Source organism: Tiliqua scincoides, chromosome 7 (assembly GCF_035046505.1).
Source record: "Tiliqua scincoides isolate rTilSci1 chromosome 7, rTilSci1.hap2, whole genome shotgun sequence".
Taxonomy (NCBI): Eukaryota; Metazoa; Chordata; class Lepidosauria; order Squamata; family Scincidae; genus Tiliqua; species Tiliqua scincoides.
Genome location: NC_089827.1, coordinates 2,417,082 through 2,444,831, shown reverse-complemented (window position 1 = coordinate 2,444,831; position 27,750 = coordinate 2,417,082). Strand labels below are relative to the sequence as shown.

The 27,750-nt window shown below is 46.6% G+C and overlaps 1 protein-coding gene across 1 annotated transcript; it reads right to left on the bottom strand.

Annotated features, from left to right (window-relative positions):
* Positions 1-356: 356 nt before the first annotated feature.
* On the bottom strand, positions 357-26,213 carry PARVB (parvin beta). The gene is made up of 13 exons (XM_066633502.1): positions 26,034-26,213; positions 13,964-14,053; positions 12,219-12,289; positions 10,728-10,830; positions 9,605-9,745; positions 9,090-9,205; positions 8,332-8,390; positions 7,030-7,049; positions 6,075-6,136; positions 4,897-4,965; positions 3,810-3,911; positions 2,963-3,035; positions 357-2,489 (listed from the first exon to the last, which is right to left on the bottom strand). The coding sequence occupies exons 1-13, from the start codon at positions 26,158-26,160 to the stop codon at positions 2,413-2,415; spliced, it is 1,110 nt and encodes a 369-aa protein (XP_066489599.1). The 5' UTR covers positions 26,161-26,213; the 3' UTR covers positions 357-2,412.
* Positions 26,214-27,750: the final 1,537 nt, after the last annotated feature.

The following is a 27,750-nucleotide window of genomic DNA, read 5'->3' as shown; positions in this document are numbered from 1 at the left end:
GTTGGAGAGGAGGCCCTACTGGAACCCATGCATTGGTGTCTTTAAATACCAATGCACCGGTTCTGGGAGGGCCTCCTCTCCAACATCATATCTGTCCCAGGCTCCATAAACTCTGTTCCTCAGGGAGGGGAGCCAACATTTAATTCTGTTGCATTTGTGGTCAGGGTCAGCGCTAGTTCTGAGTGACCTAAGTTGGTGGGCCCCCGGGGGTTGTGGAAAGCTGTTTTGGTATCAGGACTGTGTTCCAGATGTGCTTTTCATGGTGAGATTTCTATACACAGGGAAATCTATTTCATGTGCAGTGACCTGTGACACAGCTCAGTGATTTTGGTATGGAAGCAACTGGACGTTGAGGCTGAAAGTGCAAAAACAAAACTTTATTAGGAGGAAATGATACAAATTATAGGTAAGGGGAATACAAAATGAAAAGCAGTTCACTGCTTTTCCAGCGGCTCATGGAATTTTCCTGAAAGAAAGTCAGCCAGTGCTTCTCCCTCTGTTGGGGGAGGGGGATGTCCAATTAAAAGGGTGGCCATTTTCATAGCCTGCAGGATCTGACGTCTCTTACCATCGGTCCAATTCTCAAATTGCATTACGAGCCTGGGTCATGCTCTCCTGCGCAGGCACCATTTAAACAAACATGCATGTCACATGCAATAGATGCAGATAAAAAACGCAGTAAGTGGTAAATCTCCCTCCCCCACTAAGTCTCAGCTCCTCTTGGTTCTGAAGCAGATGGGAAGGAAGGCTAGTGGTCCCTATCATGAAATCCCACAATGCCTTCGGATGTTAAGTTTAGCAGCAAAATTGGCTAGTGGTGGTTAGGAGGGTGACAGGACCATTGCATCTTGGACAGTTACGTCCCAATGTTGAATACTTGTGTCTGGTTTTTGTTTTTTTGCATCTTGGATATTTGTGTCCTGATATGTATATATTTGATGTACTTTATTTTTTAAAATAAGGAAGCTTGGGTATATCGCATGGGGTTTGTTGCCCAGTTATATTACGTTGCAAATGACCAATGTGTTAAAAAAACAACACTAGGTGCAAATGTCCAGGACACAAAATACCCTAGTATCAGTTAGTAGCAATGGCATAACTAGAAGGTGTGCCAAGCACTAAGTTTTGCAGAGGGCCTCACTGTGGTGTGTAAAGGGCCCCTTCGGAGCCATTCCAGGTAGGGGGAGTGAAACATAGGCCTCCATCTCCCCCCCCCCCCATGACTCAGAAGGGAAGGGGCTGCTTGCACGCTATGGTGAGGCTCCCTGCAAAACTTAGTGCTTTGCACCCCCTCTAGTAGTGCCATTGCTTTGTACTCCCTCTAGCTATGCCACTGGTTAGTAGTAGTGCCCACCGTACTTTGTAGCAGTTGCCATTTCTCACTATAGATGGGCAAGCACAGGGCTTGTTTGCATATTACAATTACAATTTACAGAATCATAATTATCAGATTGTAGCACCCAGGCAGCATGCTTGTAGTAAACACTCAACAAGGTACTTCCGGTTGCATCGAGGAAGCCTTTGAGGGCTTCCCGTGGACCCCAGTATCCACAGAAACTGGTATCCGCAGGAGGTGCATGGATACTGAGGCCCCACTGTATTGTGATTGTAATCTATACCATAGTTTTCAAACTTCTGAGTGCTATGACCCACCTCATCCTCCATGCTGAGTTGTAACCCAATGCTAACTGCTTTCCCAGCAAGGTCTTTCTGGGAGACTCTGGAAGGTGCTTCTGGGTTGCATTGGGCCCACAACCTACTCCATTGGCCTCTGCAGGCCTCAGAAGTCCTCCCAGCAGCAACTGGAAGTCATGGAAGCAAACCAAAAGTAGTTTCTGGTCACTTCCAGGAGGCGTTCAGAGGTCAGTGGGTTGCAGACCTGGCTCAACCTGGAAGCAACCTCCAGGTGTTCCCAGAAAGAGTTTGTGGGTGAAGCATTGAACATCAGTTGTGACCCAGTTTGGGAAATGTTAATCTATACTAATGAACAAATTCAAGACAGGTAACCAAGTTGCTAAAATTTAAAGACTAACACAATTTTGTAGAATCTCTCATTCACTTTTGGACAGAATACCTCATCAGATGTGTTAACTGAAACCCTCAGGTGGCTGGTTTCTTTTTCTCTCGCACATATATGCATGCATGCATTTTGTTTTTAATAATGAACAAAGCATTTCTGCTGAGTGCAGCATATAGGAAATAGCATACTTATAGAACAAAACAAGGACAATGTGGATACTTCAAGGAAAACTACATTTTTAAAGGCACACAGTGGACAGAGGAGAGTGATGTTAAGATAAAACAGCAAATGGCACAAGAGGAAAAAAGAGACGACCCTACTCCACCCATCCTTCTCAGAATCTCAGCGCCAAAGGACATTGTAAACATTTTGCATCTCAGGAGTTTTCCAAATCACTCAACATTCTTATATTTTGTGAACAGATTGTATAAAACCCTCAGGGTAGATTTCAGATCCAAATTGACCACATCTGTGGGAGGGGAAAAAAGAAAAGAGGGAAGTGTTTAGATTGTTTTATCTATGGTTCTTTCAGAGTAGGAAAAACAGTTTTCAATGTGCACGTTTTTTTAAAGGTAAAATAAGGTTTACCCATAGTTAATGCTAATTAAAATAACTTGTCTGGGAATGGAAAATGAATTTTCTCCTATCTCTGAACAGAATATCTCAAATTATATATTGGCTTAAGAACATCTCAGACAGTCCAATTCTATCTAAACACCATACTGATATAGGCGCATCACCCGAGCACATGTTGCGTCCTGCAGAGGAGGGGCAGTTGTGGATAACCTTTACTGGATAACAGAACATTTTCTTGCCTGGGGGTAATCCTTCACTGCCCCAATGGGTTTATTCAAATCTGAACCAGCGATGGCTGGGGCAAGTCCACGTGGACCAAGGAAGGTGGACTGGGGCTGGAAAGGGGATATGATATTGGCACACTACCTTCTGGCCGAGCTTTTGGTTTCTTCAGCCCTCCATCTTGCATCAGTTCAAAAGCAAAGGAAACATTGTGAACCTGCAAGACAAACAAGTCAGTTTGAAAAGCCCTCTAGTTAAACTATCGTAAAGAAAAACTGTCTCCATGTTTCCTCTCATTAAGCCATTTCAATGTTGCATATACCCAACAGGGATCACCTGTGGGCTGGGCAGAAATGGGTTAAACCTAGCTTAAGTTTGCAGTACCTGGATGCCGTCTTCATAGGATTCTTCATCTACACAGTGAATGTATCATCTTTCAAGAATTGCTTGCTAACACTTTTAACATTGGTTCAGCTGTTACCACAGGTTGCTGTTTTCACAGATGGGAATGGTCTGTTTACATGATTAATATAAAAGGCCCACTTGTTTTTCATCAATACAGACAATTCCAAAACCAGACAATTCTACTCTTTTCCTTTACATTAGTGGATGGAATTTATTATTATAGTGGGTTCCATGACCCCCTCCCAAATACAGAAATCTGCCGATAATGAAATCAGCCAGGCTTCCAGAGGTTGCGCCAGCTTCCCAGTCTCTTCAGAAGGCCTCCCAGACATGACTGGAAGCCTTACTCCAAGGAGACCTCCAGCAGCCAAAAATCCCTGTGGGTGCAGTGTGGCCCACGCTGCATCGCCGTGACGGGATTTTATTAGGGATTTCGTTAGGATTAGGCTGTAAGCTTCACAGTATATTTTTGCAACAGTACAGTGTATCTGCAGTCACTGAGACCACTTGGTGGGAAAAAAAATAGGAAACAGTAGAAAGGAGAGGAATTTTGCAGCAACGTTGGCTCAATGGGATTTCTACCCACCTTCTGATCAAAACTTTCAGGAGTTAAATAGAAATTGTGGAGGGGAACAAAATAGTCTTCCAGCAGGCCCATGAGTAACACCAGGTACACACCGTCTGCAAACTGAAGAGAAGTATCAGTGGCACTCCCAGGGAGAGCAGAATAGGGGTCAATTGGTACTTGTAAAACAAGTCATTGAAAGAATAAATAACCCATGGAACAAAATGAAACATCTACCACAATTTTACACATAATAACTCAGAAGCAAGTCTCACTTTCTTCAATGAGGCTTACTCCCAGGTATGCAGGCATTGGATTGCAGTCCCAGGAAAAGGTATTCTGAAGCATATATCAAGGCTTCAATCCAATGCTTGCATGATCTTCAGCTGTAGTCATTATCTACCCTCAGCCGATGAGTTGCAAAGTTGTAACAGGAACACTGAAAGACATTCCTGGCTCTTATCGCTTTCCATTTAATGCTAGAGAGAAGCCAGACATGTGTACAGATCACTGACAGAAGTGATGCAGGCATGTGGGTTTTGCAGACAGAAGGGCACTTCTATTTGCCCCATCTCCAAAGGAATATCGTGAGTAAAGGTACAAAGAACCCTCTACAGAGGTGCAAAGAAGTGCTACTAAAATGATTGGGGGCTTTTAGGTCTGGAAAAAAAGGGGGCAGGGACAAGGTTTATGAAACTGGACATGGTTTGGTCTGGGAAGCAGAAAGAGAACCTCAAGAAGTCATTACACTATTATTAAATAGCTTTATTAGTCCCACCCAGAAAGACACAACATCTTAAGGGAGTTTAATAAAGATCAGGTCCCACTGCCAGCTTCAATCCTTGGCATACACAGGTAGGGTTGGAATGTACACTTAGGGCAGTAACTTAAGTTTAATCTGCTGTCATATTGCACTTCAGATATTTGGGTGGGACAACCAGCTTTGGAGGATGACTTTGATCAGAAAAAATGGCCAATGGGGTAATGGTCTATTCCCCCCCCCCCCAAAAAAAAAATAAAAAATCCGGTCTTTTAATTAAATTCACAGTCTCGTATGCCTGACACATACGATATCCAGTACTCAGCACTGGTGCGGAAAGTCTCTTACCTGAGTTTCTAATTCTGTCACTTCCAAATTTAGTTTATTTAGGTGCTTGTTTACAAATGTGATCAGGGACTGAAAGGAAAACAACATAATGGTCAAAGAAAGAAATAGGTAACAGCCACTTCTCCATTTTCTTTTTAATTCTAAGAAATAGTGGAACCTGTCCACACTACAGAACAAGATTTCAAGAGCAAGATACTTTTAACGCATTTACTCTGTTTGGAATTCATTGGAACTTGGGGACCAAATCACCCAACTTTGATTTAACCCGTGACGACAGACTTAGGGCCAAAACAGACATTCGGGGCAATCACATGGGGGCAAATACAGCTCTGTGCAAGTTCCATCTGAAAATTATCATCTCTACAAACCTGTAGAGATACGGTCCTGACAGAGACATGGGGAAGGCCACAAGAGCAACACTTTGGTCCATTTTTGGAGGCGTTACAAGTGAACACCACGTGTTCAGAAAAGAATGGACTGCAAAATATTTTCTTGCGGAACTGAAATCAAAATTATCACCATAGTTATAATCACTGTGCATTATAGCCCTCTATACAATTATAGTACAGTATAGTATAGCCTACTATACTCCAGTTCTTTTATCCTACTACGTTGTTATCCCAGCAAACTCATTTTGAGGAATGTGACAGACAGCCTGGAAACAAATATTCCTGGTTGTGGGAAGGTTGTGGGCAGGAGGTCTGGTCTAGAGGGTAGAGCCTCTGTTAGCCCGAAGATAACATCAGAAGGTCGCCAGTTCGAGGACACCGGCAGCTCCCTGAACGGCTGAGAATGGTGACAAGCCGAACGGAGTGATTCCACCTGCTCTTGGTGTAAGCAAGATGCGTCTTGGCTGCCCTCCATGTGAGAGATGGAGCCTGCCTGGGAGAACTGGAAGCCAGAAGTGAGACCAAACCAGGAATATCCATTCTGAAATGTTGTTGGTTCTTGAAAGAGAGAACCTCTATGATTGTAAAAATCCCCTTGAGGGATTCAGAAATGCCTCCTATGTAAACCACAGAGGAGTAATCCGATGACCAAGAAAGGTGGTACATAAATATTGAGTTATTATTATTATTATTGTGAACTGGAGGACCAAACTAGGGAAAAGGAGGCTCTTGGCTCTTTGAAGAGAATTAAGAATCCTTCCAGGCGCTCAAGAAAAACAATTGCTTTACCTTTTTCACTACACTGAGTTTATCTGGTGCGTGATCAAAGAGTGTATCAAAAGCATCTCGCTCTGGTTTGGAGAGAAAAGGAAAAAAGGTCTGTTCAGGGTAAGTCTTTAGTGAAAATTAATGGAAGCAAACGATGCAGGGTGGTTATTTTTATTCAATGCTCATCTAAGGAGACCTTACAATGAACTGGCTTAACCCTGGGTGAACACCAGGTGATTGTCTCAAGCAATGCTCCAAATTGAACAAGGGACAGGTGGAATTTTCCAGCTCAGCACGGCCTTAGAGGACATATCTCTGCTTCTCAGAAGCCACCCCTGGGTACCATGCAAATAACCACCTTCTAGGACAGAGTGCTGGTAAAATTGCACTGGGACCAAAGAGAACAGGGAGGAAGGACATCTGAGGCACAGGAAGACAAAAAAGGAGAGAAGGGTCCATAGGTAAAGTTCACTGCGTTGTCCCTTCTAGCGTATAGGCTGCCTGCATGCTTGTCTGTCCATAAACTTTCTGCTTATAGCAGAAAGCAAGATATCCTGTAAAAGCAAGATACCTGATTGCCTTTTCTGACTGTAAACAAGATAAAGGAAGGTAATGGGCGAGGGGGGCAGGGAACCACAGATAAGCTGATCTGCAGATACCGGGGCACATCTATACAGTGTCCTTTCCAGTGGCCATTTTTTGGTGTCTTTTTGTGTTATTTTTTAATAGACTGAGAGCCTTTAGGGACAGGAAACCATTTTTTCCACATTTCTATTGCGATGTAATCCACCGAATGATTTTTTTTTTTAACTGAAAAGCATAATAAAAACAGGCAATCCAAGAGGATAGTGTCTTAAATAAAGTGTCACATGAAAATTAACAGAGGGTTACTTGAATAAACTACGGAGTTGCTTTGCATCTTGCTGTTAGATAGCTCAGAACTGTTTTATTTTTCACACCGAAATATTTTACTCACCAAATCTTCCCATCATCATCCTGCAAATAGAGGTTTTAGAAAATGCTTTGTCAGTTCATGAATAATGGGTTTCTAAGAGTCCACAATTTAACAGGTAAAATTTTTTTTGGGGGGGGGAAGGCACAGGTTGACCTGAAGTCAATGTTACTATACAATGGAAGGAGAATTACTCCCCCACAAACAAAAAATGCAGTTTAATTTGTAATAATTAGAGAAGATTTATTAGATTTATTATTTATAGTGGATGTTGCAGCTGTGGGAGGTCCATTCTCTGCCCTGTCTAGTGGTCTGTGGGGGAGCGCTCGCTTGGTGAGACACTAGAAGTGATCAAAGGTGACTTTTCAGGGTCTCACAGGCTATCTGTAGTCCACAAACCATGGGTTAGGAACCAGTGAACTAGGGGATGGGTTCTTTTGTCTGCTGGCCCTACACAGTTATTTATATAGCACAAAACAATGTGCATTTCACCCCACTGATCACTTTAGTTGAGAATGATTTTGAGAAGGGATATGATGAAAGTGAAGCACCCAGTAGGTGTTCCAGGGAGCTGTTCCAAGCCACAGAGAAAGGGTGGAGTTGTCTGCAGGAGCAGAGGATGTTTGGACACAGCTGAAAGTGGTGAAGCTGGAAGAAGGAAGGTCCCAGTCAGGAGTGTAGGAGGATGTAACAGATGAGAGGACGGGAGAAAAGGGGCCATGGGGGTCTGTTAAAGTCAAGACCCAGAGCTTGTGTGGGATCAGGGTGTGGCTAGAAAGGCAGTGAAGGGATTTAAGAAGAAACAAACAACAGTTATTATGCATGCAAGATATATATTCCCTAAGCCAGGGGTTCCCAAAGTATGTGTCACAATGCCTTAGGGCCCCTCTAATCTGTTCCCCTGGGCACCACCATCATAGATCTCTTGAAATCTTGCAAGATCCAAGGTGATGGCACCCAAATTTCATGAGATTCAGGCACTACCATCTTGGATTTAATGAGATCCTAAATGCTGGAGCCCCAATCTCATGAAACGTGGCCGCTGCCGATCCTGTGAAATCTCATAAGATTTGGGTGCTACCTTCCTGGATCTAGTGAGATTTCTCAAGATTCAAGATGGTGGTATTCAACGAAGGTGGAAAGTAAAGGCTGTGGGTGTGTCATGAACCAGGTAAGTTTGGGAACCACTGCCCTAAGCTGATAAAGACAATGAACAATTCATGCCAAATAAAACGTCAGTTCCATACACATTAAACTGAAATTATTGCTGAGAATCCAAGTTGGTGTACACAACAGCAAAAGGAGGACACGAAGAGCTGTGCTTACTCTGTTGTGGTGGTGAGGTCCTCTGCGACGTGAGCTGTCTGGAGGAGTCCTTCCCGCTTCTGTAAGAGAATAAGGCAAGCTAGACAGGAGAATGGAAATCAAACTGGCTGGGATGGCAGAGAGAAATGCCTGGTCCAGAACTCTTGATTTTTAAAGGTTAGATTTCTACTAAGTGGAAGGAAGAGATTCATCTTTAGAATTATGGCATTTGCAGCTGGCTACCACTCCAGGGCCCAGCTCAAATATTCTCTGCAGCAGAAGTGCCACTTCTCCACAACTGGCTCCCATGTTGCATGAGCAACTCTTAAGCAAAGCAAAGGATTAATTCAGACTATGAAGGAGGAAAATCCTTCCTTTTGATTTAAACTCATTGCCACCTTGACAGAGGTTGGGGGGAGGGTACACATGCATGGAGCACACACCCTTTATAGCCCTTTATCCCTGGGCTTCAGAACGCCTTATACGGCTTAGAAGTCACTTCTGATTTCCCTTGGGAAACTGAAGCAGTGTTTTGGAGCCAGAAACCGCCATTCTGAAGCCCACTGAGGCAGTGGGCAGATGCGCACTTCCTCTGTGGGCTTCGGAAAACACAGCTCCAGTCACCTCCGGAGGGCTCGCGTAGGGCGACGACTGGCTCAACACAGGTCTGGGGGGACCTGTGTTGAGCCAGATCCACAGATGCAAATTATGTGGAAATGGAGGCCCCACCTGTATACACAAACAGAACAACCAAATAAGCGTTTCTGACATGTGCTTACTTTGACAACCACCACTTGCACAGAGACGTGTTCAGGAAGTCGGATTGGAGCCCGGAAATGCATGGCCAAGGCCACAAGCAGATGCAGAATGGCCACCAGGTTCTTGCCATGGATTGCTGGAGAGGAAAAATGCACACAATCAGAAGTTCGGTGAGAGTTAATATTTCGTACAGAGATTTGAACTGGTGATGTGGGATCTCCCATCTCCATGTGAAGATTTTGGGTCACAAGAACCTTCCTGTTAGGATATTTGCTGTTAGCATCGTAAATGCAAGGGGTAGAAGGAGAAGCATTTTAATTTTTGGATGTATGATGCTATCTTTATGCTGTCCCACCATCCAGCCCAGGACTTTCTAATCTGACTGCCAAAGTTCTTCCCCAGTCCTGCTACTTGAGATCCTTTTGTGGGGAGATGCCTGGAGCTGAACATGGGACCCCCCGGCCTGCACACAGAGCATGTTCTCCACCACTAGCTGCAGCCCTTCCTCGCAAACCCACTCCAGGCGAATCCTTACAGTCAACATTCCACTTGATCGCCCAGCCGTGGGGTCGGAGCAAGTCGTGCACGGCTTCCAGAACGGTCTGCAGTTTCTGTTTCTGACCAATTTCGGACTGAGTCACTTCCGCCACATTCAGTTTACAGCCAGCCAGTTTCTCTAGGGTGGACAGAAAGACAAGTCAAAGCAAGATTTTTTTGTGAGAAAGGGCAAAACAGGTTGAAAGCAAAGACTCTTTGATGCCAATTTCCCCCTTTGTCAATTTGGAGCCAAATCCTAAACCATGCCACAGTTAGGGAGGGCACATAGTTGGGAGGGCACCAGGATGCAGGTCTCTTGTAATCTGGTGTGCTCCCTGGGGCATTTGGTGGGCCGCTGTGAGATACAGGAAGCTGGACTAGATGGGCCTATGGCCTGATCCAGTGGGGCTGTTCTTATGTTCTTACAGCATGCAACCGAGCCAAAAAGGGGTGCACTGTATGGAATGGGGGGGGGGAGATTGGGAGGCTTGAGAGTTTAGAGGGAGAATATTTTCCCTTACCCCTTCATAGGCCTCCCAATCACCAGTGGGGCTCCTCAGATCTGAGCCTGCTCTTCAGCTGGCACAAGTCCATGGAGGCAAAGAGAGCATGTCAGCTGCTCCCAGAGGGGATAGCATCCAGCACAACCCACTTGCACAGGGTACCACTTCTCCCGCCTTAGACCCATGTCACTCCATTCCACGCTCCCTGCCAACTCACTGCCATTGGTGGCTGCTCCTGTTTCTGCTCTGGCCTCTCCAGCAGCATTCCAGAAGCACGTGGTTTCACACACTGCAAGAACACCATTTGCAACAACACAAAAGCAGCTATTGCTGCTGAAACACCAGTTCCGGCAGCAGCAGAGCCCAACAGGATTGTGCTGTGAGTCTCATTGTCTTCACTGGCTCAATACTGCTGTAAGCAGCTGTTCATTTGGTTACCTGATGCATCTGAATCCTGCCTTTTCTTCAAGGACAAATACACAGAATCATCCTATTTTGGCCCACGGACATTCCTGTGAGGTTGCACACAGAGCGCTGAGTGGGAATTTGAATCTGGGCTCCCCACTGCAGGCACAAACTCTCTTAATAACCACATTCAAGTCTATAGCAGCCACTCACCCAGCAGCTTCTGTAGCACCTGCCCGTCATAGACATCCTCTTCAAGCTGCTTGACAATTATTCTTTCTTCCACCAGGACATCATTTATCCAGTCAATTAAAACCTGGACAAAGGAGATAAAAATGACTGAATTTGCCTTTAGGAAGGCAATGGACCTCCTGTGATACGAACATCAGAAGAGCCCTGCTGGATCAGGCCAAAAACAACATCTAGCCCAGCTTCCTGTATCTCACAGTGGCCCACCAGATGCCTCAGGAAGCACACAAAACAACAAGAGACCTGCATCCTGGGGCCCTTCCTTGCATTGGCATTCAGAGGTAGCCTAATCCTAGAAACAGGAGGTTGCATTTAAACATCATTGCTTGTAATCTGTGATGGACTTAACTTCCATCAATCTGTCCAATCTCCTTTTAAAGCCATCTAGGCCAGATGCCATCATCACATCCTGTGACAAGGAGTTCCACAGATTAATTACAAGTTGGTTAAAGAAATATCTTCTTTTGTCTGTTTCAAGTCTCCTGACACTCAATTTGAGTGGATGTACCCTAGTTCTGGTGTTATGTGAGAGGGAAGAGAATATCCCTCTATCCATTCTATCCATCCCAGGCATAGTTTTGTATGTCTCAGTCATGCCTCCCCTCAGCTGCCTCTTTTCTATACTGAAGAGCCTCAAACGTTGTACACTTTCCTCATAAGGGAACTGCTATAGCCCAATAATCATTTTGGTTGCTCTCTTCTGCACCTTTCCAGTTCCACTACGTCCTTTTTGAGATGTGGCAACCAGAACTGGATGCAATTTGGATTCTTCAAAATTCACCAAAATAGCTGCTTGCATTTTTGAAGCACCAAATGTCACCATCTATGAGAGGAATCCTAGAAGTTGACTTTTTATTGCCTAATTATGGGATGTTGTGCAAAGGCTAAACCTGCCTGCCAAGTACAAAGTGATACACCCCAAATTGACAAGCAGATCATCAGAAGTGTGGGGCTTCTGTTTATATTTAAAAGGGCCATGCAAGCAAGATGAAAGCAGGATAAGGAAGCAGATGATGCACTTCTTGCTCGACTGAGTGGGAAGTGGATCAACGTGGCTTGCATCCACGACAAGCTAGAGGGAGGTGATGTCAGACTTGGTGGTAAGGGCATCTCAGATTCAATGCCCACTCGCTCTCCTCACCATCCACCACCAACATAAGCCGCATCAGGTGGCTTTATGGTGGAGCCAGCTGTGAACACAAGAGAACATCAGGAACTGCATTTCTAGCCCAGCCCTCCCCTTTCTAGTTTTCTACTTGCAAACATTTTAAAATGGTGGTGTTCAAAACTGTGATTCCCACATCTTCAGGCTGAAGTGGTACAATCTGTTCTATAACCTTTCTGGTCCCTACCACTTTGATCTGCTGCGTGGGCCAATTTCGCCAATAACTGAGACAGAGAAAGAGAGATGTATTCTCAGAGCATCAAAAGAAGACAAGGTTGTCTCTTCCCTACCTTGATGAGCTCTTTAAATTTGGCATCCTCCTTTGAGATGGGATCGATCATGGTGCGTTCTTCATTCTCCTCTGTCGGAAGATAATAAGAATTCTTAGCTGCAGCCATCACGACTTACCCCCCAACACAGTGCCTGAGAAACTGTTTTTTGCATCAGCTGCAGTCTGATTCATAAGTGGCCAAACCTGGTCATTGTCTAAAGTTAGAAACAATTTCAAGCCATCATAAGGAACAGGGCATGACTAAGAAGCCAGTCGATGAAGGATTACGGAGTGCTAATTTCCTCCAAGGCATCACACCCTTTTGTGCCCGAGCCTCTGATCACATGGAATGCAGCACTAAGGTTGCACAAAGAAGATAAGGGTCTCTCTCTGAGGTGGTAGGTGGCTGGGTGATCAGTTCCTTGTTTCATCACCTTCCCACGAGCATCTTTTACAGCGTGCCCTCCTGATCTGCAGGCAGTTGGAGGCCTTTCCAGTCATGTCCAGGAGGTGTTCTGAGGCCCAACCGGTGATTTACTGTAATTATCCACAGAATTCAGTATCTGCAAGGTAGGTCCTGGTATGGATCTCCCATGGATTCCAAGGGCCCACTGTATTTTACAGGGGCAGAGATCAAAGGCCGCCACTGCTCTAAAACGCAACAACTAGAAGCAGGACCTTAATTTTAATTGCTCCAAGGATACAGAATGATCTCCCATCTGGAGGTCTGCAGGTCCCAGATATTGACGTTTTACAAAAGGCCAATGATAGGTGACCTTTCAACACACTAGAGGAAGTATTAAAATGTGCCTTAACAAACAAAAGCTACTGCTTACGGTTAAAAGGAAAAACCATCTGCAATCATCCATTTCATTTCTTTTTACAGCAATACATCATAATTGGTCCAAGTACACGTCACAGACAGTTAACATTGTTTTTACCAACAAGTTTTTTCCGTGTTACGTGTGGAGTGAGGTGGGGCAGAAGGGACTGTTTAACCTTTTACTAGTCAGTATTTATTTGCCCCAAAGTTCTCCCTCCAACTATTTTTCCACTCATTGGAGAAAAGATATAGGACAGGGGTGTCCAAAGTTTTTGGCAGGAGAGCCACATCATCTCTCTGACACTGTGTTGGGGGGCTGGGGAAAAAAAGAATTAATTTACATTTAAAATATGAATAAATTTACATAAGTTTACATAAATGAATATATTAAAGATGAACTTATATGAATGAATGAAGGACTTGCGATAGCTCAAGGCATATAAAAGGCCTTGCACAAAGCAAGGCTGGCCTTTCCTTTGCTGCCTCTGCTGCATCACAGATGTGAAACAGCAAGCAGTGGAGGGAGCCCTCATCCTACAGCTCACGTAGAGGTCAAACAGTTGCCCTCATGCTGAAAGCAGTTGAATCGGGCCAGTGAGGGCTCCAGCAAGTCTCTGGAGGGCCAGAGGCTCATTGGAGACTGGGGGCTCCCTGAGGGCTGCATTGAGAGGCCTTGAGGGCCGCAAGTGGTCCCAGGGCCAGGGTTTGGGCATCCCTGATATAGGACCCCGCAGCTGAGATAGAAAACAGCCCCACAGGGAAAGGGTGAAACATCCCATATCATCCTCTTATTCTGCTGCTGACCCTGGAAAGTGGACAGCAGGAAGGGCTCAACTGGCCCTCTTTCAGATCTGTGTGTTGACTTGGACCCCCAAGTTCTCACCTCACTGTAACAAATGTTCACTTATACCTACTCGTCCATAACTACCATTCATACATACCTAATAAGGTATCTTCCGGGTGCAGGTCAGTGGTGGTGGGGGACATGGGTGCATTGATGGCATTTTTACCCTCTTCTTGTAGGTCAGTCACTGAAACAAAGATAAGCTTCTGGTAAGTGCACAATTTGTCACTTTTAGCTAAATTGAACGTTCCCCAAGTTTCTCTTGGAAATTTCAGAGAGCCTTCCCTACAAAATCTTACTCTGATTTTTTAGTGAATACTCACTGTTTGTAGCTCCTCCCTCCCTCAGTGGAGCTATTTCAGTGCCCCTTTATTACCATCCTCTTTTCATTCCTCCTCAAGTGTTTCCAGTCAATTAGGGACCACACATTGGACAGTTGACGTTACAGATTAATGTAGCCGATCAGAATTATCTATTCCTTAATGTTCCCCAATAGCTCGTTGGATACAAGTGATACTTTTCTGTTATTATTTGATGCTGTACCTCAAATGCCTCTATAACTCATGTCAGGCAGCATAACCCAACCTAACCCTGCCTGCAGAAGAATCAACAGTGTTAGACTCTCCCATCTATTCCTTAGCAAACATCCCCCACCAAGTGACCAAATGTAAGTGATCAATACAATACAAGTTGAGTATCTTATCCAGACCACTTGGGACAGGAAGGTGTCTGGATTTTGGATTTGTCTGGATTTTTGAATAATTGCTTAAATATAATGAGCAATGCTTCCTCTTGTTCTTTCCCCTGTGACCCATAAAGGTGTCTGTTGGCCTCTTGGACAATTTTCAACCACGTTTGTACAGGTACACATCAAACAGCAGAGAACAGAACTTATAGCCTGTACCTGCACCATACATGGGGAACGAGCACAAAACCTTCTAGTGTTCACAATACAGAAAGTTAAAAGAAAATCTTGGAACAAAAATCTCTAGATTTTGGATGTCCGGATCGGGGTAATCTACCTGCATTCAGTGGTCCGAATTCACACTGAAATCTAAACTAGAAAGTATCCAAATAACCAGTTTAATCCAGGATCAGTTGGAGCTGAGAGGCCACCAGCTGGTAGTGAAAACATTTCTGATCATTGCTGCTTACCCAGCACCCCATTGCTACACCGACAAACAGTAGCTGTGAACGAAGCACGCTGGCTGTCATATCAGCACAGCACCACACAATATTACAACTCATTTTAACACAACCTTTTGCTCCAACATCTCCGTCAGATTCAAATTTAATGTAAAGAGAACGTTGATAGAGATGATCTCAACTGCACACATGTTCTTGCAGTCAATGTCTACAACAGACAATGTTCCGGATTTCCTAACCATGTGCTCAGAGACTGACCAAGAACACGCATTCAGGAGGAACTAAAATAAATCATGCACAGCTGCACTCCCAGGCTGCCAGCCGACAAAGAGCTGCAGAGGAAAACAAACTATGCCCTGTCTTTAACAATCCCCCTTCCAAAGACTGTGGAGCTCTGCTCCATTTCTGAACTATGTGCTGAATAGACAAGCGGCGCGCCAAAAGACCCAGTAAAGTGGACCCTGAAAGCTGGTTATGCTACTTTTTCCTCTGGAGCAGAAACTAAAGCTCACGGCAAGATGATTTTTTCCTTGCACATATCTCTAAAGAAACTAGTTTTTAAAACACCAGCCACTTATGTGCAACAAAAGCTTCCCTACCTCCTGCTTTCTTGCGCTTCTTACAAAGCAGGCCAGCCATTTGAGGGCCCTGCAACACAAGGCAGCCTGTTGCGTAGTGCTACGGGTTAACGTTGGCAGCCCGTAAAATTAAAAGAGAGGGGAGGCAGATGGACGGGACCTGACCTGCCAGCTGGGTTTAATTTGGTCGCAGTGACATGGGAGTAGATGGTCGGGCAGCAACACAGGGACAAGGGGTGGAATGTCCCATGCACACTGCATGGCAGTGAAACTCAAGGAGAGTCTCTTGGTGCTGTCCCGGAGCCAAGTCATTGCCACTTTGTCTGAACCTGCATAGAGGCCATTGCAATGCCCTCGCGTCCAAACCCTGGTCCTTCTTGACATCGTCTTTAAGCTGATGCTCACAGAATATTCATCTTTATGGTGAATTCAGACGGGTGGTCTGAATGGAGCAACACCCCCCCCACACACACACACACATACATGGATGTCAGAGCATCTCTGTGGTTTTTGCAGCCCACACTCCGATTAGTTTTCTTCCTCAGGAGGGAAAGGCATTCCCTTAGACGGGGGAAGTAAAGAAAGCACAGTCGAGGTAAGCTATAGGACAGAGACACATACATGAAAACACAGTACATGGCCATATTCTGAGGGCTCTCTGTTCCTGTCCCACAAGACTTGGTGCATCCCCTTGTAAGTCAGCTGGCCACCTGCATCATCCTGTGACTGTGACAGTACTAAGTACCAAACGCAGCTTCCTAGAATGGAATGAACTCTCGTGATCCTCTTCAGTACATGGGCAGCAAATGAAAAATCTACTGTAGCTCGTGCCGACTTCCACCCCTCGGGCTGGGTAAACAAAGTTCACAAGATTTCCTTTTATAGCATGTCACTTGCTATAAGAACACTGAATCTTACTCCTGGCAGTCACAGAACCATAGAACCAGCCCCCTGTTTAGTACAGCTTCCACACAGTAACACAGGAACTTTAACAGGAAAGGGAATCTTTAAAATTAGACAAAAGACCAAACAAAAATCTAAAGAACACAAAATTATCTCAAGCAAGCAATTGCCATTTTTATTTTTGGGGGAGATGTAAGTGCCCTGAATTTAAGGCAGTGGCCCTTCAAGGTGCCACACAGCTGCTGCCTAAAACATTGTCACAGATGACCTTATCTTGAATGGCAATCAGCAGCCTGGGCATTCAAAAATTAGCCAGATAATAACCACTATTTAAATTTAGCAGCAGTTATTTCCGATCCAGGCTCCGAACACCACAGTGCTGGAAAACAGCAGCTGTTGTGATATCAAATAGTATGGCTAATTATGGGCAGCAGAGATGTGAGCTTCTGTCTAATCCAGCCACAACACAGGACAGAGAGCAGTTCTGATTCACAGCTGATCAATGCATTTTGTACAACCCAGTAGCATAGCTACAGTAGCATAGCTACAGGGGAGGTGGTGCAATAAGTGTCGCAGGTGCCACAATGCGCTGTGTAAGTGGCCCCTTCCACTTGCCATTGGAGCCATTCTGCAATACTTACTCCACCACCCACCCCGTAGCTATGCTACTGTTACAACCAACTGGGATTTTAAAAGGGCCCAGAAGGCAGCTGGAGATCAAATTCTGAGTCCCAGGATTGAACTCCTTTGTCAAAATCAAAGAGAACCAAAATAAAGGGACCAGCCCTGGCTCAACTTCCGACTTTGGAGAATGGAAAGAACCACCACGTCCATCCAAGAGAGACTAGGCGCTACCACATGCAAACGGTGCAACATTATGCTGCAGTTTCTGGACTCCAGGCCTCTTTCTAGCGGTCATCGACAGAGGACAAGCCATCATCTCCTTCACCACTGGAGATCCCTGGCATAAAGGGAAGGGGACTCCTTCTCCAAACAGCTCTGCAGTGCCCCTTCTCACAAATACCTTCCCACCTCCTTTTCCTGAAGCTTCCCGCCCTTTCAGCTTTACTCCCTTAATCCCTATCCCCCAACTGCTACAAACCTCCATACAATCAATTGTGCTTGTTTCTCCTTTAGTCTTCCCCTCTGGCCACACTGACAGCACAATCCTGTGTATGTGTACCCAGGATCCCCAAGTAGTCAGTGGGGCTTATGGTTGGTTGGCAACCTTCAGTCTCGAAAGACTATAGTATAAGCCTACAGCACCCGGTATTCCCTGGTGGTCTCCCATCCAAGTACTAACCAGGCTCTTAAGTAAACATATACAGAATTGCAGAATTACACAAACCCTTTGGGGCAAAAATCTGTCTTTTTGGTAAGTGAAATGTTTGGTGCAGTGATGCACTCTGTATCATTGCTATTCATAATGTCCAATGGCACAAGTGTAGACTTGCTTGCATGAGTGAAGCCATTACAGGGCAACACTCTACAAAAGGAGTTTTTCCCCCTGTCTGCTCATCTTTAGCTTCCTACTAGGAGCAGAAATACAAGAGGGAACACTTTTATAGCCAAATGCATGGAAATGTCACCACCCACCCAAACCATTCATGCAGTTTTGTTTAACTGATTGTGAATCTGGCAGCATCTTGAGTCCAGGGCAGCCAAGCAGGTGTTTTCTGTTTTAAAACAAGAGCTAAATAACCCCAGCCATCTGTTTGCATCAAGCTAAGACGGGGGTAGCAGTTGGACAAATTAATTTTGAAGCACCCAAGTTGGTGGCGGCTACAATTCTCACGATACACTCAGAGCAACCAACCTGAATCAAGTCAGCAAGTCGACAATTGGAAATTAACTGAACAGCTCCCATTCAAACTCCCATAATCACAGTTTTCTCAACCCAGAGTCTTAAGCTACATACAACACAACAGCATTCTAGATCACTGACAGTTTCCGATAGCCTCATCCTACCCGAGCCTTGCAATGACTTGTGTTCCATTTGTGCACGGCCCAGTCCCGCAGCAGCTGCAGCAATGGTGTGTGTGCCAGAGCCATCAGCACAAGTGGCTGGCAGTCCTAGGCGTGCACCAACAGAGCACCCAGCCCCAGCGAGAGCAGGTAAGTCAACAGAGGGAGCATTCCAGAGGAGGATCACAGAGGGGATCTGGACCAGCCAGGGGCATACTGAGAGCGGATATTGACAGCAACAGCTCTGCTGATATTCAGTGCCCTCAGCTGGCTGCTACAACCCATGGACCATTCAGATTTACACCAGCCAAAGAGCTGGCATAGATCTGAGTAAGCTCATTGGGGGCCATGGTGTAGTGGACTAGGTAAGTAAAAAAAATTTTTTTACTTACCTCTTCATTGCTGCATGGTCCCTGGCCAGCCTCTAGCAAGCAATGGAGGCTGCACCTGCACCACTGCATGCTACGGGCGGGCACAGTATAGTCATGGGCTGTAAATGTCTTCCCAAGTAAAGAAAAGGGGGATGGGAACAGGTGAGACAAGATCCCAAAACTCACTGTTAAAAAAAGACGGTCACCAAGGACAGAGAGAAAATGCAAAAGTTGTTTCCACCACTGCTTGGGTCTGGAAAAGTTCAACCACAATCAATTACTTGCAAGATCTTTCATACAGAAGGACTCCAAGAACACAAACACACAAATGACTCTGCAGGAAGAGTGGGCAACAGATGATAAGATGCTACTAAGCCACAAAGTTCTTCACACACCTCTTATTTCTGAATGCTGTTTATATGCCTCCTTCTCAACAAGCTCTCAAAGGCAGCATAGAAGCCAAATAATTGGGCTGGTAAAGAAGGATCAGGGGTCGAGCCCAGCTTGTCAACATGGACAGAGTGCAAAGTCACAGGTCAGGGCACCAAGCCGCATGGAAACGAGCCTTGTGCTCATTGCACTCCCAGCTCAGTTTTGTTACCTCCTAGTTTGCTGATAAATCCCAAACACTAAACTGCTAGCAGACCTGTGAAAAAAGAACAACAACCCATTCACGGTGGTGCCGAGTCACGCAAAGCGCTTTATCGACAGATGTGCAGAAGACCAAGAGGAGCAACTGGTCCCAGTCGCTCAGGCTGGGAGATGCCAGACAAGAGCAACCCAGGAGAAGAGATGAATGGAAAGTCCAAGCAAGAGAATGCAACATGGAAACTTTTAAATCAGGAAAGGAATAAGGGGCAGGAGGTCTGGTCCAGAGGGTAGAGCCTCCATTTGCCTGAAGATAACATCCACAAGGTCGCCAGTTCGAGGCCACCGGCACCGTGCGACCTTGAAGCAGCTGACAAGCTGAAGCCGAGCTATTCCATCTGCTCTGAGCGTGGGAGGATGGAGGCCAGAATGTGAAGCCAGATTGGAATGAAGCACCTGAATGTAGTGGTTCTTGAAAGAAAGAACCTTCTTTCAAATTGTAAAAATCCCTATTTAATAAGGGATTTAAATAAAGCCTGCCTTTGTAAACTGTCTTGAATAAAGTCTTGAATAAAGACCAAGAAAGGCGGTATATAAATACCTGTTATTATTATTATTATTATTATTATTATTATTATTATTATTATTATTATTATTATTATTATTATTATGTGCAGAAAACCAAGAGGAGCAACTGGTCCCAGTCGCTCAGGCTGGGAGATGCCAGACAAGAGCAACCCAGGAGAAGAGATGAATGGAAAGTCCAAGCAAGAGAATGCAACATGGAAACTTTTAAATCAGGAAAAGAATAAGTCAAGGCTCCCCCTACTGGTGGAGATGAACACATCGGTAGTGTAGCTAGAGGGGGTGCAAAGCATTAAGTTTTGCAGGCAGCCCCACCGCAGCATGCAAGTGGCCCTTCCCCTCCCTTTGGAGCCATTCCAGGTGGGCATCCGCCTCCTTGTCTCCACCCCCACCTGGAATGGCTGGGAGGGGGAAGGGGCCGCTTGCACGCCCCCACAGTGAGGTTCCCTGCAAAACATAGTGCTCCGCAGCCCCCCTAGCTATGCCACCGTACAGGCCACATTCCTGAAGGATGTTGCTGCTTTTCTGGTATTTCACAAAACATCTTAGCAGGATATTTCAGCTGGAAACTGCATAAGCAAATGTAGATTACAAAACCTTGAGGTAATAGTTGAGATAAAAATTTCCTTTGCAGCAATCTGGCAAATCTCTCTTTGCTGGATGGAAATTAAGAGACTCGGAAATTCTGGTGATTGGTGTATATTATTCTGTGGAGCATTCCCTTACACTAGCATAGCTAAGGGGGGCTGGGGGGTATACACGGCCCTGGGTTCCAGGCCTCCAGTCATGCAGAGGGGTGTCACTTCTCTTATGGGAACTGGCGGGGAGCCCAGCCCTCCAGGACCCATGCAACAGAACCTCCAGAACCCAGCAACAGCGCACGGCTTCCCCAGACCTCAGAAGGCCTTCTGGAGGTCTTAGAAAGGCACTCCTGCACCTCAGCCGCAGAGTACATACTCTGCGCATGAAACATCCTGGGTTCAATTCCTGGCATCTCCAAGTAGTGCTGCCAAAGACCAGTCTGCAATTCTGCAGAGCTGCTGCTAATCAGTGTTCACAATACCTATCTAGAAGGATCCATCAATGGTCTGACTCAGTAAAAGGAAGTTTCAGATATTTGTGTGCTGGATTGCAAAGTAACCATCACCCATGGGCCAGAAAAACTTGAACAACCTGGTTTCCCGCCGTACATCACTTCTTTATGGCACAGTTGTCACTGAAGGAGTAAATCTGTATAGGGGTTGTAGAACTGCAGATATCAGGGAAGGAGGAAGCTAAGGTTTTGCTCTGGGATCCTTTTAAGTAGAGATGCTGGGGAATGATACCGAGATCTTCCACCTGCAAAGGATGTGCTAAACCACTGAACTGTGCCCTCTCCTCCTGTGTAGGTGAAGGAAAGAAAATCACTCTGTACATGTTCTGAAACACTTTTCTTTCCATACTTCACATATCATTCTTACTCCAAATCCCTCCTCAAAATCAACTTTCCCCTGAAGCATTTTAAGTTTCACCCTTTACACCTTATCGCTAATTGCAACCAACTCTAAAACCATGTACCTGTGTTTGCTCACAGGTAGCCCTCGCTACCCTTGCCTTTTCTTTCTGCCCTCCCCACTCCGGCTCTGTGAGCCCAAGCACAAATTCAACTCTTTACTGAAACCTCTTCCTTTCCAATGAAAACAGAGAACCATAATGCAGCTAGCTAAGGCAACCTATTTCGTTTCCAGTTAATTAAAGAAGAGAGATTAATTCAGATGAAAAGATTTCCATTGCCCAAAAGCTGCACTCACAGTAGGACTTGGCAAGTAACAGCCAGGCTCAGCAGAATGCACACTTGGCAGCCAACGTGTGCGGCAGCAAGTGCGAGGGGCGCAGGGGTGCAACAGAGCTGGCTGCACATGCTGGCTTCAAAGGCCTTTTGATAAAGATAATCAAATGAGACGTGGCCCTGCTCTCCAAGCAAAGAACTCCAATGACCCCTGAGAACAAATTTAATATGTGAGCTGCCTGCCTTGGGTCTTTCATAAAATCAGAGTTGGAAGGTGCCCACAAGGTCATCTAGTCCAGCCCCCTTCATGCAGCAGGAAATTCTTCTACCTGGAGCATCTCTAGCAGGTGCTGATCAAGCCACTGTTGCAAGACCTCCAGTGAGGAAAAATCCACCCCCTCCCTCAGCAATGTGTTCCATTGCCAAACCGCCCTGACCATCAAAAATTTCTCCCTGATGTCCAACTGGAATCTCCTCTCTTGCTGTTTGTACTCGCTGGGTCTAGATCTACTCTCACAGGCAGTTGAGAACACATTTGTTCCTTCTTCCATATGACAGCCCTTCAGGTATGTGAAGAATGCTATCATGTCATCACTTTGCAGCTCAGCAGCTGAGAGCAGTTGATGGAGGTGCTGGGAGGACCAACTATCACAGGGGCAGGATAAAGAGCTTCTGTGGGCTGTATTTGGCCTGCGGGCCTTATGTTTAACACCCCTGCCTTTGAGGGGGCAAGAGTATGGTTACCAGACACAAAGGGGGACAGAGTGCCTATACCTTTAACCATTGTATAGAAGAGGTGCAGCTTTTGAAATCTTCCATGTTGAGCTGCACCTGCCAAAATTCCTTCTTCTACAATGGTCAAAGGTATATAGGCACTCTGTCCCCTTTTGTATCTGGAGACAATGCAAGAGTCATTCTAATTCCCGGAAAAAGGGTGTGTTGGGTTATGAGAAGTTGGGGGATGCTTTGTAAACCCCTTTGAAGGTGCACAGAAGTAAAGTTTCAATTAGTTGGGGGGGGAGGGGGATTAAATATTGGCCAGCCAGTTTTTCCAGATTAATTACAACTCAGACTGGGGTGTCTTGAGCTCTTCCCATCACTACTGGCAAATCCTAGCTTAAATTAAACCCTTAAAAATTAAATTAATTTAATTTTAAATTAAAATTATGCGCACGTAATTTTAAAGGTCTGGGAAGTAAAGTCTAGCATGTCAGCTAACCTTTCTATTTGAAACAGTTAATAATGAAAGAAAATGCAACAGGGTAGGAAGCCCCAGGTTGGGGGATGGGAGAAGTTTCCTTTGATCCACATGCAGAAGCCAAATGCTTACCCTCCCCCTCTCAAAGTTAACCCATTTCTGTCCAGCCCGCAGGTGTACACATTTGATCCCTGTTGGGTATATGCAATGTTGGGGAGAAATGGTTTAATAACTATCCTAATTTGGGGCAATTAAGATTGTGATTCTAAACTCACTTACAGTGGAGAAAGACCTCCTGAATTCTGTGGGACCATGTCTGAGCGCACAAATGCCAGACCGGCCTGTAGTCCTAAACACACTGACAAAATAACTAATCCCCGTGGACTCAGCAGAATTTCCCTCTGAGTAAATATGCTGAAGGTAACCCAGTGAAGTGTCGCAATCCACAGGGGCCACCTTCCCATTTCAATTGCAGCCCTGACATCTGCAATGCTGCCCTGCATTTTAATACAAAGTCACCAAAAGTTGCCCATTTTCTTTGGCTCCGTGCTGTCCGCATCAAAGTCAACAGGCCAGAACACTGCTGATCAACCTAGAGGTGAAAACAGACTCAACTAAAGAAAGCGGCAGTTGGATTTCTTGCCAGTGAGTTGCAGCGTTTTTGCGGGGAGTGTCATCAACAGCTTCATCCTCATAAACTTGTCTGGAGGAAGAAGCCAAGAGGAAAAACGTCATCCCCAAAGGCTGAGGCTGAGGGGACTTACAGAAAACACTTTGAAATGTCCTCTCAAAATCTGAACAATCTGCATAGCAACAAAATCAACGTTTGATAAGAAAATGGCACAGTCAGTGTCAGGTGCATAGTCATGGGGGGGCACTCTGGGAGCTTACAAAAATATTCCAAATTCCTTTCTGAGATTTTCAGCCTTCACATAAGGAGAACAAGTCATCTGTCCTTTTACTTACAAAGGTAGAAGAAAACAATATGCAACTAGTATTTCAGACAAATATTGAGGAAGAAGAGCACGGCTCCTCCAGTTTGGCCTATGAGTGCAGAGATCATTAATAAGCACATGTAAATCAGGGCCCAATCCTATCCCACTTTCCAGTGCTGGTGCAGCCGTGCTAACAGGATGTGCACTGCATCCTGTGGTTGTGTGCTTTGCAGCTCCTTGAAGTAGTCCCTGCGAGCAGCTGCATGCCCTGGGTTCATATGTGGACTGAACAGTGTTCCCCACGTCACTGAGAGTGAACCTGCAAATTCAAGAGGGCTGGGTGGCGTGAAAAAAAAATCACACAAGAAAAAGGGTGCTTTTCAAATCTTGTACCTTCCAAGAACCTCTTTCCACATCAGTTAGTCTGCAGATACAACCCTTGCAATTGTAGGTATCTACTCCAAATCACAAATGCAATGAGACTGCTGATACTGTGAGCGAACAGCCAGCTTCTACACCCCAAGGACTACACATTCAGCATCAGCATAAAAGGGGCCTATGTACACACATCACACAGGGGACCTATGCACCTGAACAGTAGTTTCATTTGGCAATGCATGAGTTTCTAAGCAGTATGTAAGAGGGCATCTTGCCAGCCTCTCGCAAGGATTATTTAAAAGGATGTTTGGAAGGATTATTTAAAAGGATATTTACAAGTTTTCTCAGAGTTTCCTCTCCTTCTCTTTAACCATAAAGTCAAACTGTCCCATCCCCCCTTTGCAGATCACAAGTGATCTTGTAGGCATTGAGTTGTCAGATTCCTTTTCTGGAGGGGGCTTTTGCACCTTTACCAGTGACATAACAGGAAAATCAACAGATGAAGCTTTTCCGGAGACAGCGATTTGGTCATGGAAAAAGCAGCCATCTCCCAGTCTTGGCCAGCAAAGCAACTGTAAAAGGCACAGAAGACTTGGAAGGAAAATGGAACACCCTTTAGAGGTCCACTCCTGGCTTTTCTGTGGAGACTCAGCAACAGGAAAGACTCCCCCCCCCCCCCATTTCCACTTGTTATGAAGCTGTAGGAGGCCCTGGGATGATGCCAGGCGTGGGTCATCCCTGCAGGTCACTCTTGCTTGCCTCTCCCCTCCCTTCCTTTGTTTTCTCTCCCACTGTCTAAGTTTGGATGGTCATTTCCTGAGGGCAGAGACCTTTCTTTGTGGAGGGAATCCATTATGTGACTCTGCAAAGTCACATCAATGCGGCCCATCAATGCGGCCCATCAATGTGGTTTACAAGAGCTGCTCGATCTCCTATCACTGGAGGTGTGATGTTTGGGAGGTGACGACATAACCCAAAAAATGTCAAAATCTGCCCCAAAATAAAACCACTTTTTAAATTTTTATTTACTGTTTAAGGGCTGGGGATGCCTGGGTCATGACTATTGTGGCTGCATCTGCAGACACTATAGCAGGGATGGGCAGTGGGTGGGGAGGCAGGTGAGGCAGTGCCTCCCCACCAGAGTCCTCTGAAAAGCGATGCTGCTGTGGGAGGCAGGCAAGCACCCCCACCATGCCTCCTCTGCAAAAGCATGTGGGTTGGGGGCGCTAGGCAGTGCTGCTTTCTGAAGGACTCCAGTGGGGAGGCTCTGCCTCACCTGCCTCCCCACCCACCGCAGGTCCCTCCACTGCACCACCCGTATCACCTACCTGGGGCACTTCCAAAGCCACTATCATTTATCAGGATGATGTCAACTTTGAACGAAAACACCACCCACCACGTGGCACTTTCTGCACTTCTGACTTTGAAAACCCAGAAAATCGGGGGAATCAAACCGCTTCCTCCGCCCATGACCTGTTTCTACCCACAGCCCACCAGGCTGCCCCCAGCGGGACTGTGGGTGGGTGCCGAGAGTGGCAGACCATCCTCAGTGGGCAGCCCCCGTGAGAGTTCACTCTGCAGCCTGGCCCCGAGCCCTGGTGGGACCCCCGCCTGCCGCCCAGGGAGACAAAGGCGCGGCAGGCCGGCGGGAGCCTCTGCGGGCGAGCCCTGCCCGCTCCCTGCGCCGTGCGGGGAGCGCAGACACGGGTGTTGCGCGTTCAGACGCCCCGCCCGCCCGCCTGCCCCGCTCACCCTCGCGGGCCTTCTTCTTGCGCGCCAGGGTGCCCCCGAGCTTGCCCAGGAACGTCTCGTCCTTCCTGGGCCGGTGCGGCCGCAGCGGGGACGACCCGGCGCCGGAGCCGGAGCCCGTGGAGGACATCGCGGCCGCCGCGCCGGAGCCTGCGCGCGCCCTGCGCCCTGGGCAGGGAGAGGCGCGCCGTCCGCGGCAGCGCCCACCCCTCGCAGCCCGCCCAGGGGAGGGGAGGGGAGGGGAGGCTGCCGCCCCGCTCCGGCCGCCCGCCCGCACAGCGCCCTGCCATGGCTGGAAGGCCGAGGGGCCGCCAGCGCTGGAAGGGCGCGGGGATGCGGTGCCCCCTGCCCAGGGCCGGTCCTCCCGGCAAGGAAGCCCCTCGCCGTCAGCCTCCCGGACCTGCCGCTTCTCCCCCCAGGAAGGCTCCCGAAGACCGGCGCATCACTCGCGCTCCAGCTCCCCAAAGGGCTCGGAGAAGATGCAGGAGAGACACTCGCTCCCCCCCCCCCAATCCTGGAGGAGCCCCACTTGGAAAAGGGCCTCTTGCCGGTTAGCAAGACAAGCCAGCCGGTGCGTAAATCGGCCACCCGAAATCCACACCCCCACTTTTAGCCTTGATTTGGTTGCGTCCTGCACTTTGGGGTGCCTGCTCCTCTCTTGCGGTTATGGCACCTGCTCACCCTGGAGAGGGGGGATTCCAGCATGGACCCCCTGCTCTCCAGCACTGCAGGCAGGAGACACTTTTGCCCCTGGAAAGGAAGAAAGGGTTAAAAAGCTGCTTTTTTTTTTTTTAACAAAGTGCACAGGGAAAGGGGGAGAACACCTTTGATTAGGTGTTTCCAACACCTAAGGCCCTCTCCTATTTTTTATGAATGACCCAAAGGTGAGGGAGTAGAGAAAATGCTTATCAAAGTTGCAAATGACACAAAGTAGGGGGGAGGGATAGTCAACACCCTGGGAAACAGAAGCAGGATTCAAAATAGCACTGACAGGCTTGATTATTTGAGCCATAGAAGACAATTAAGTTCAGCAGAGGCAAATGTAAAGCCCTGCATTTAGGATTAAAAAAAAATATCAGAAGCAAAAGAACAGGATGGGGGGGGGGACCTGCCTGAGCAGCAGCATGTATGAAAAGGATCTAGGTGTCATAGTGGACCACAAGGTGAACGTGAACCAACACTGTGATGCAGTGCCCCCCCCCCACCTAGTATAATGCTGGGCTCTGTTAAACGGAGACACAGAATCCATATCACAAGGAGTAATAATTCCCCTCTATTCTGCATTATTCAGATGGCCACCTGTCAGGAATGTGGGCCCAGTTACTTGACTGTGACCCAAACTCACATTCTGTGAAGGGTGGGGTTACATGGGACCTGGCTATAACCTTGTAGATAATTCTGATCAGAGATACTATTCGTGACCACTACTTCGGGTCACAGACTTGCATCTGCAGTTTTTATAGGCCCTGCTTTCAAGGGATCTTATGAACACCTGGAGCTTCCTTCTCCCATGTCAGACTGCTGGTTGACCAGCTCAGTGCTAGGTATGTCAACTTGAGAATTTCAGGCAGAGTCCTTCCCAGCCCTTTCAACTGGAAATGATGAAACTGGACCAGGAGCTTTCTCTGTGTACTCTGCCACTGAACTATGTTGACAACCATGTGCTGAGAGCCTTGACCTCCACAGTTTTAAAAGATTGAGTTTCCAGTTCTTACTGCAT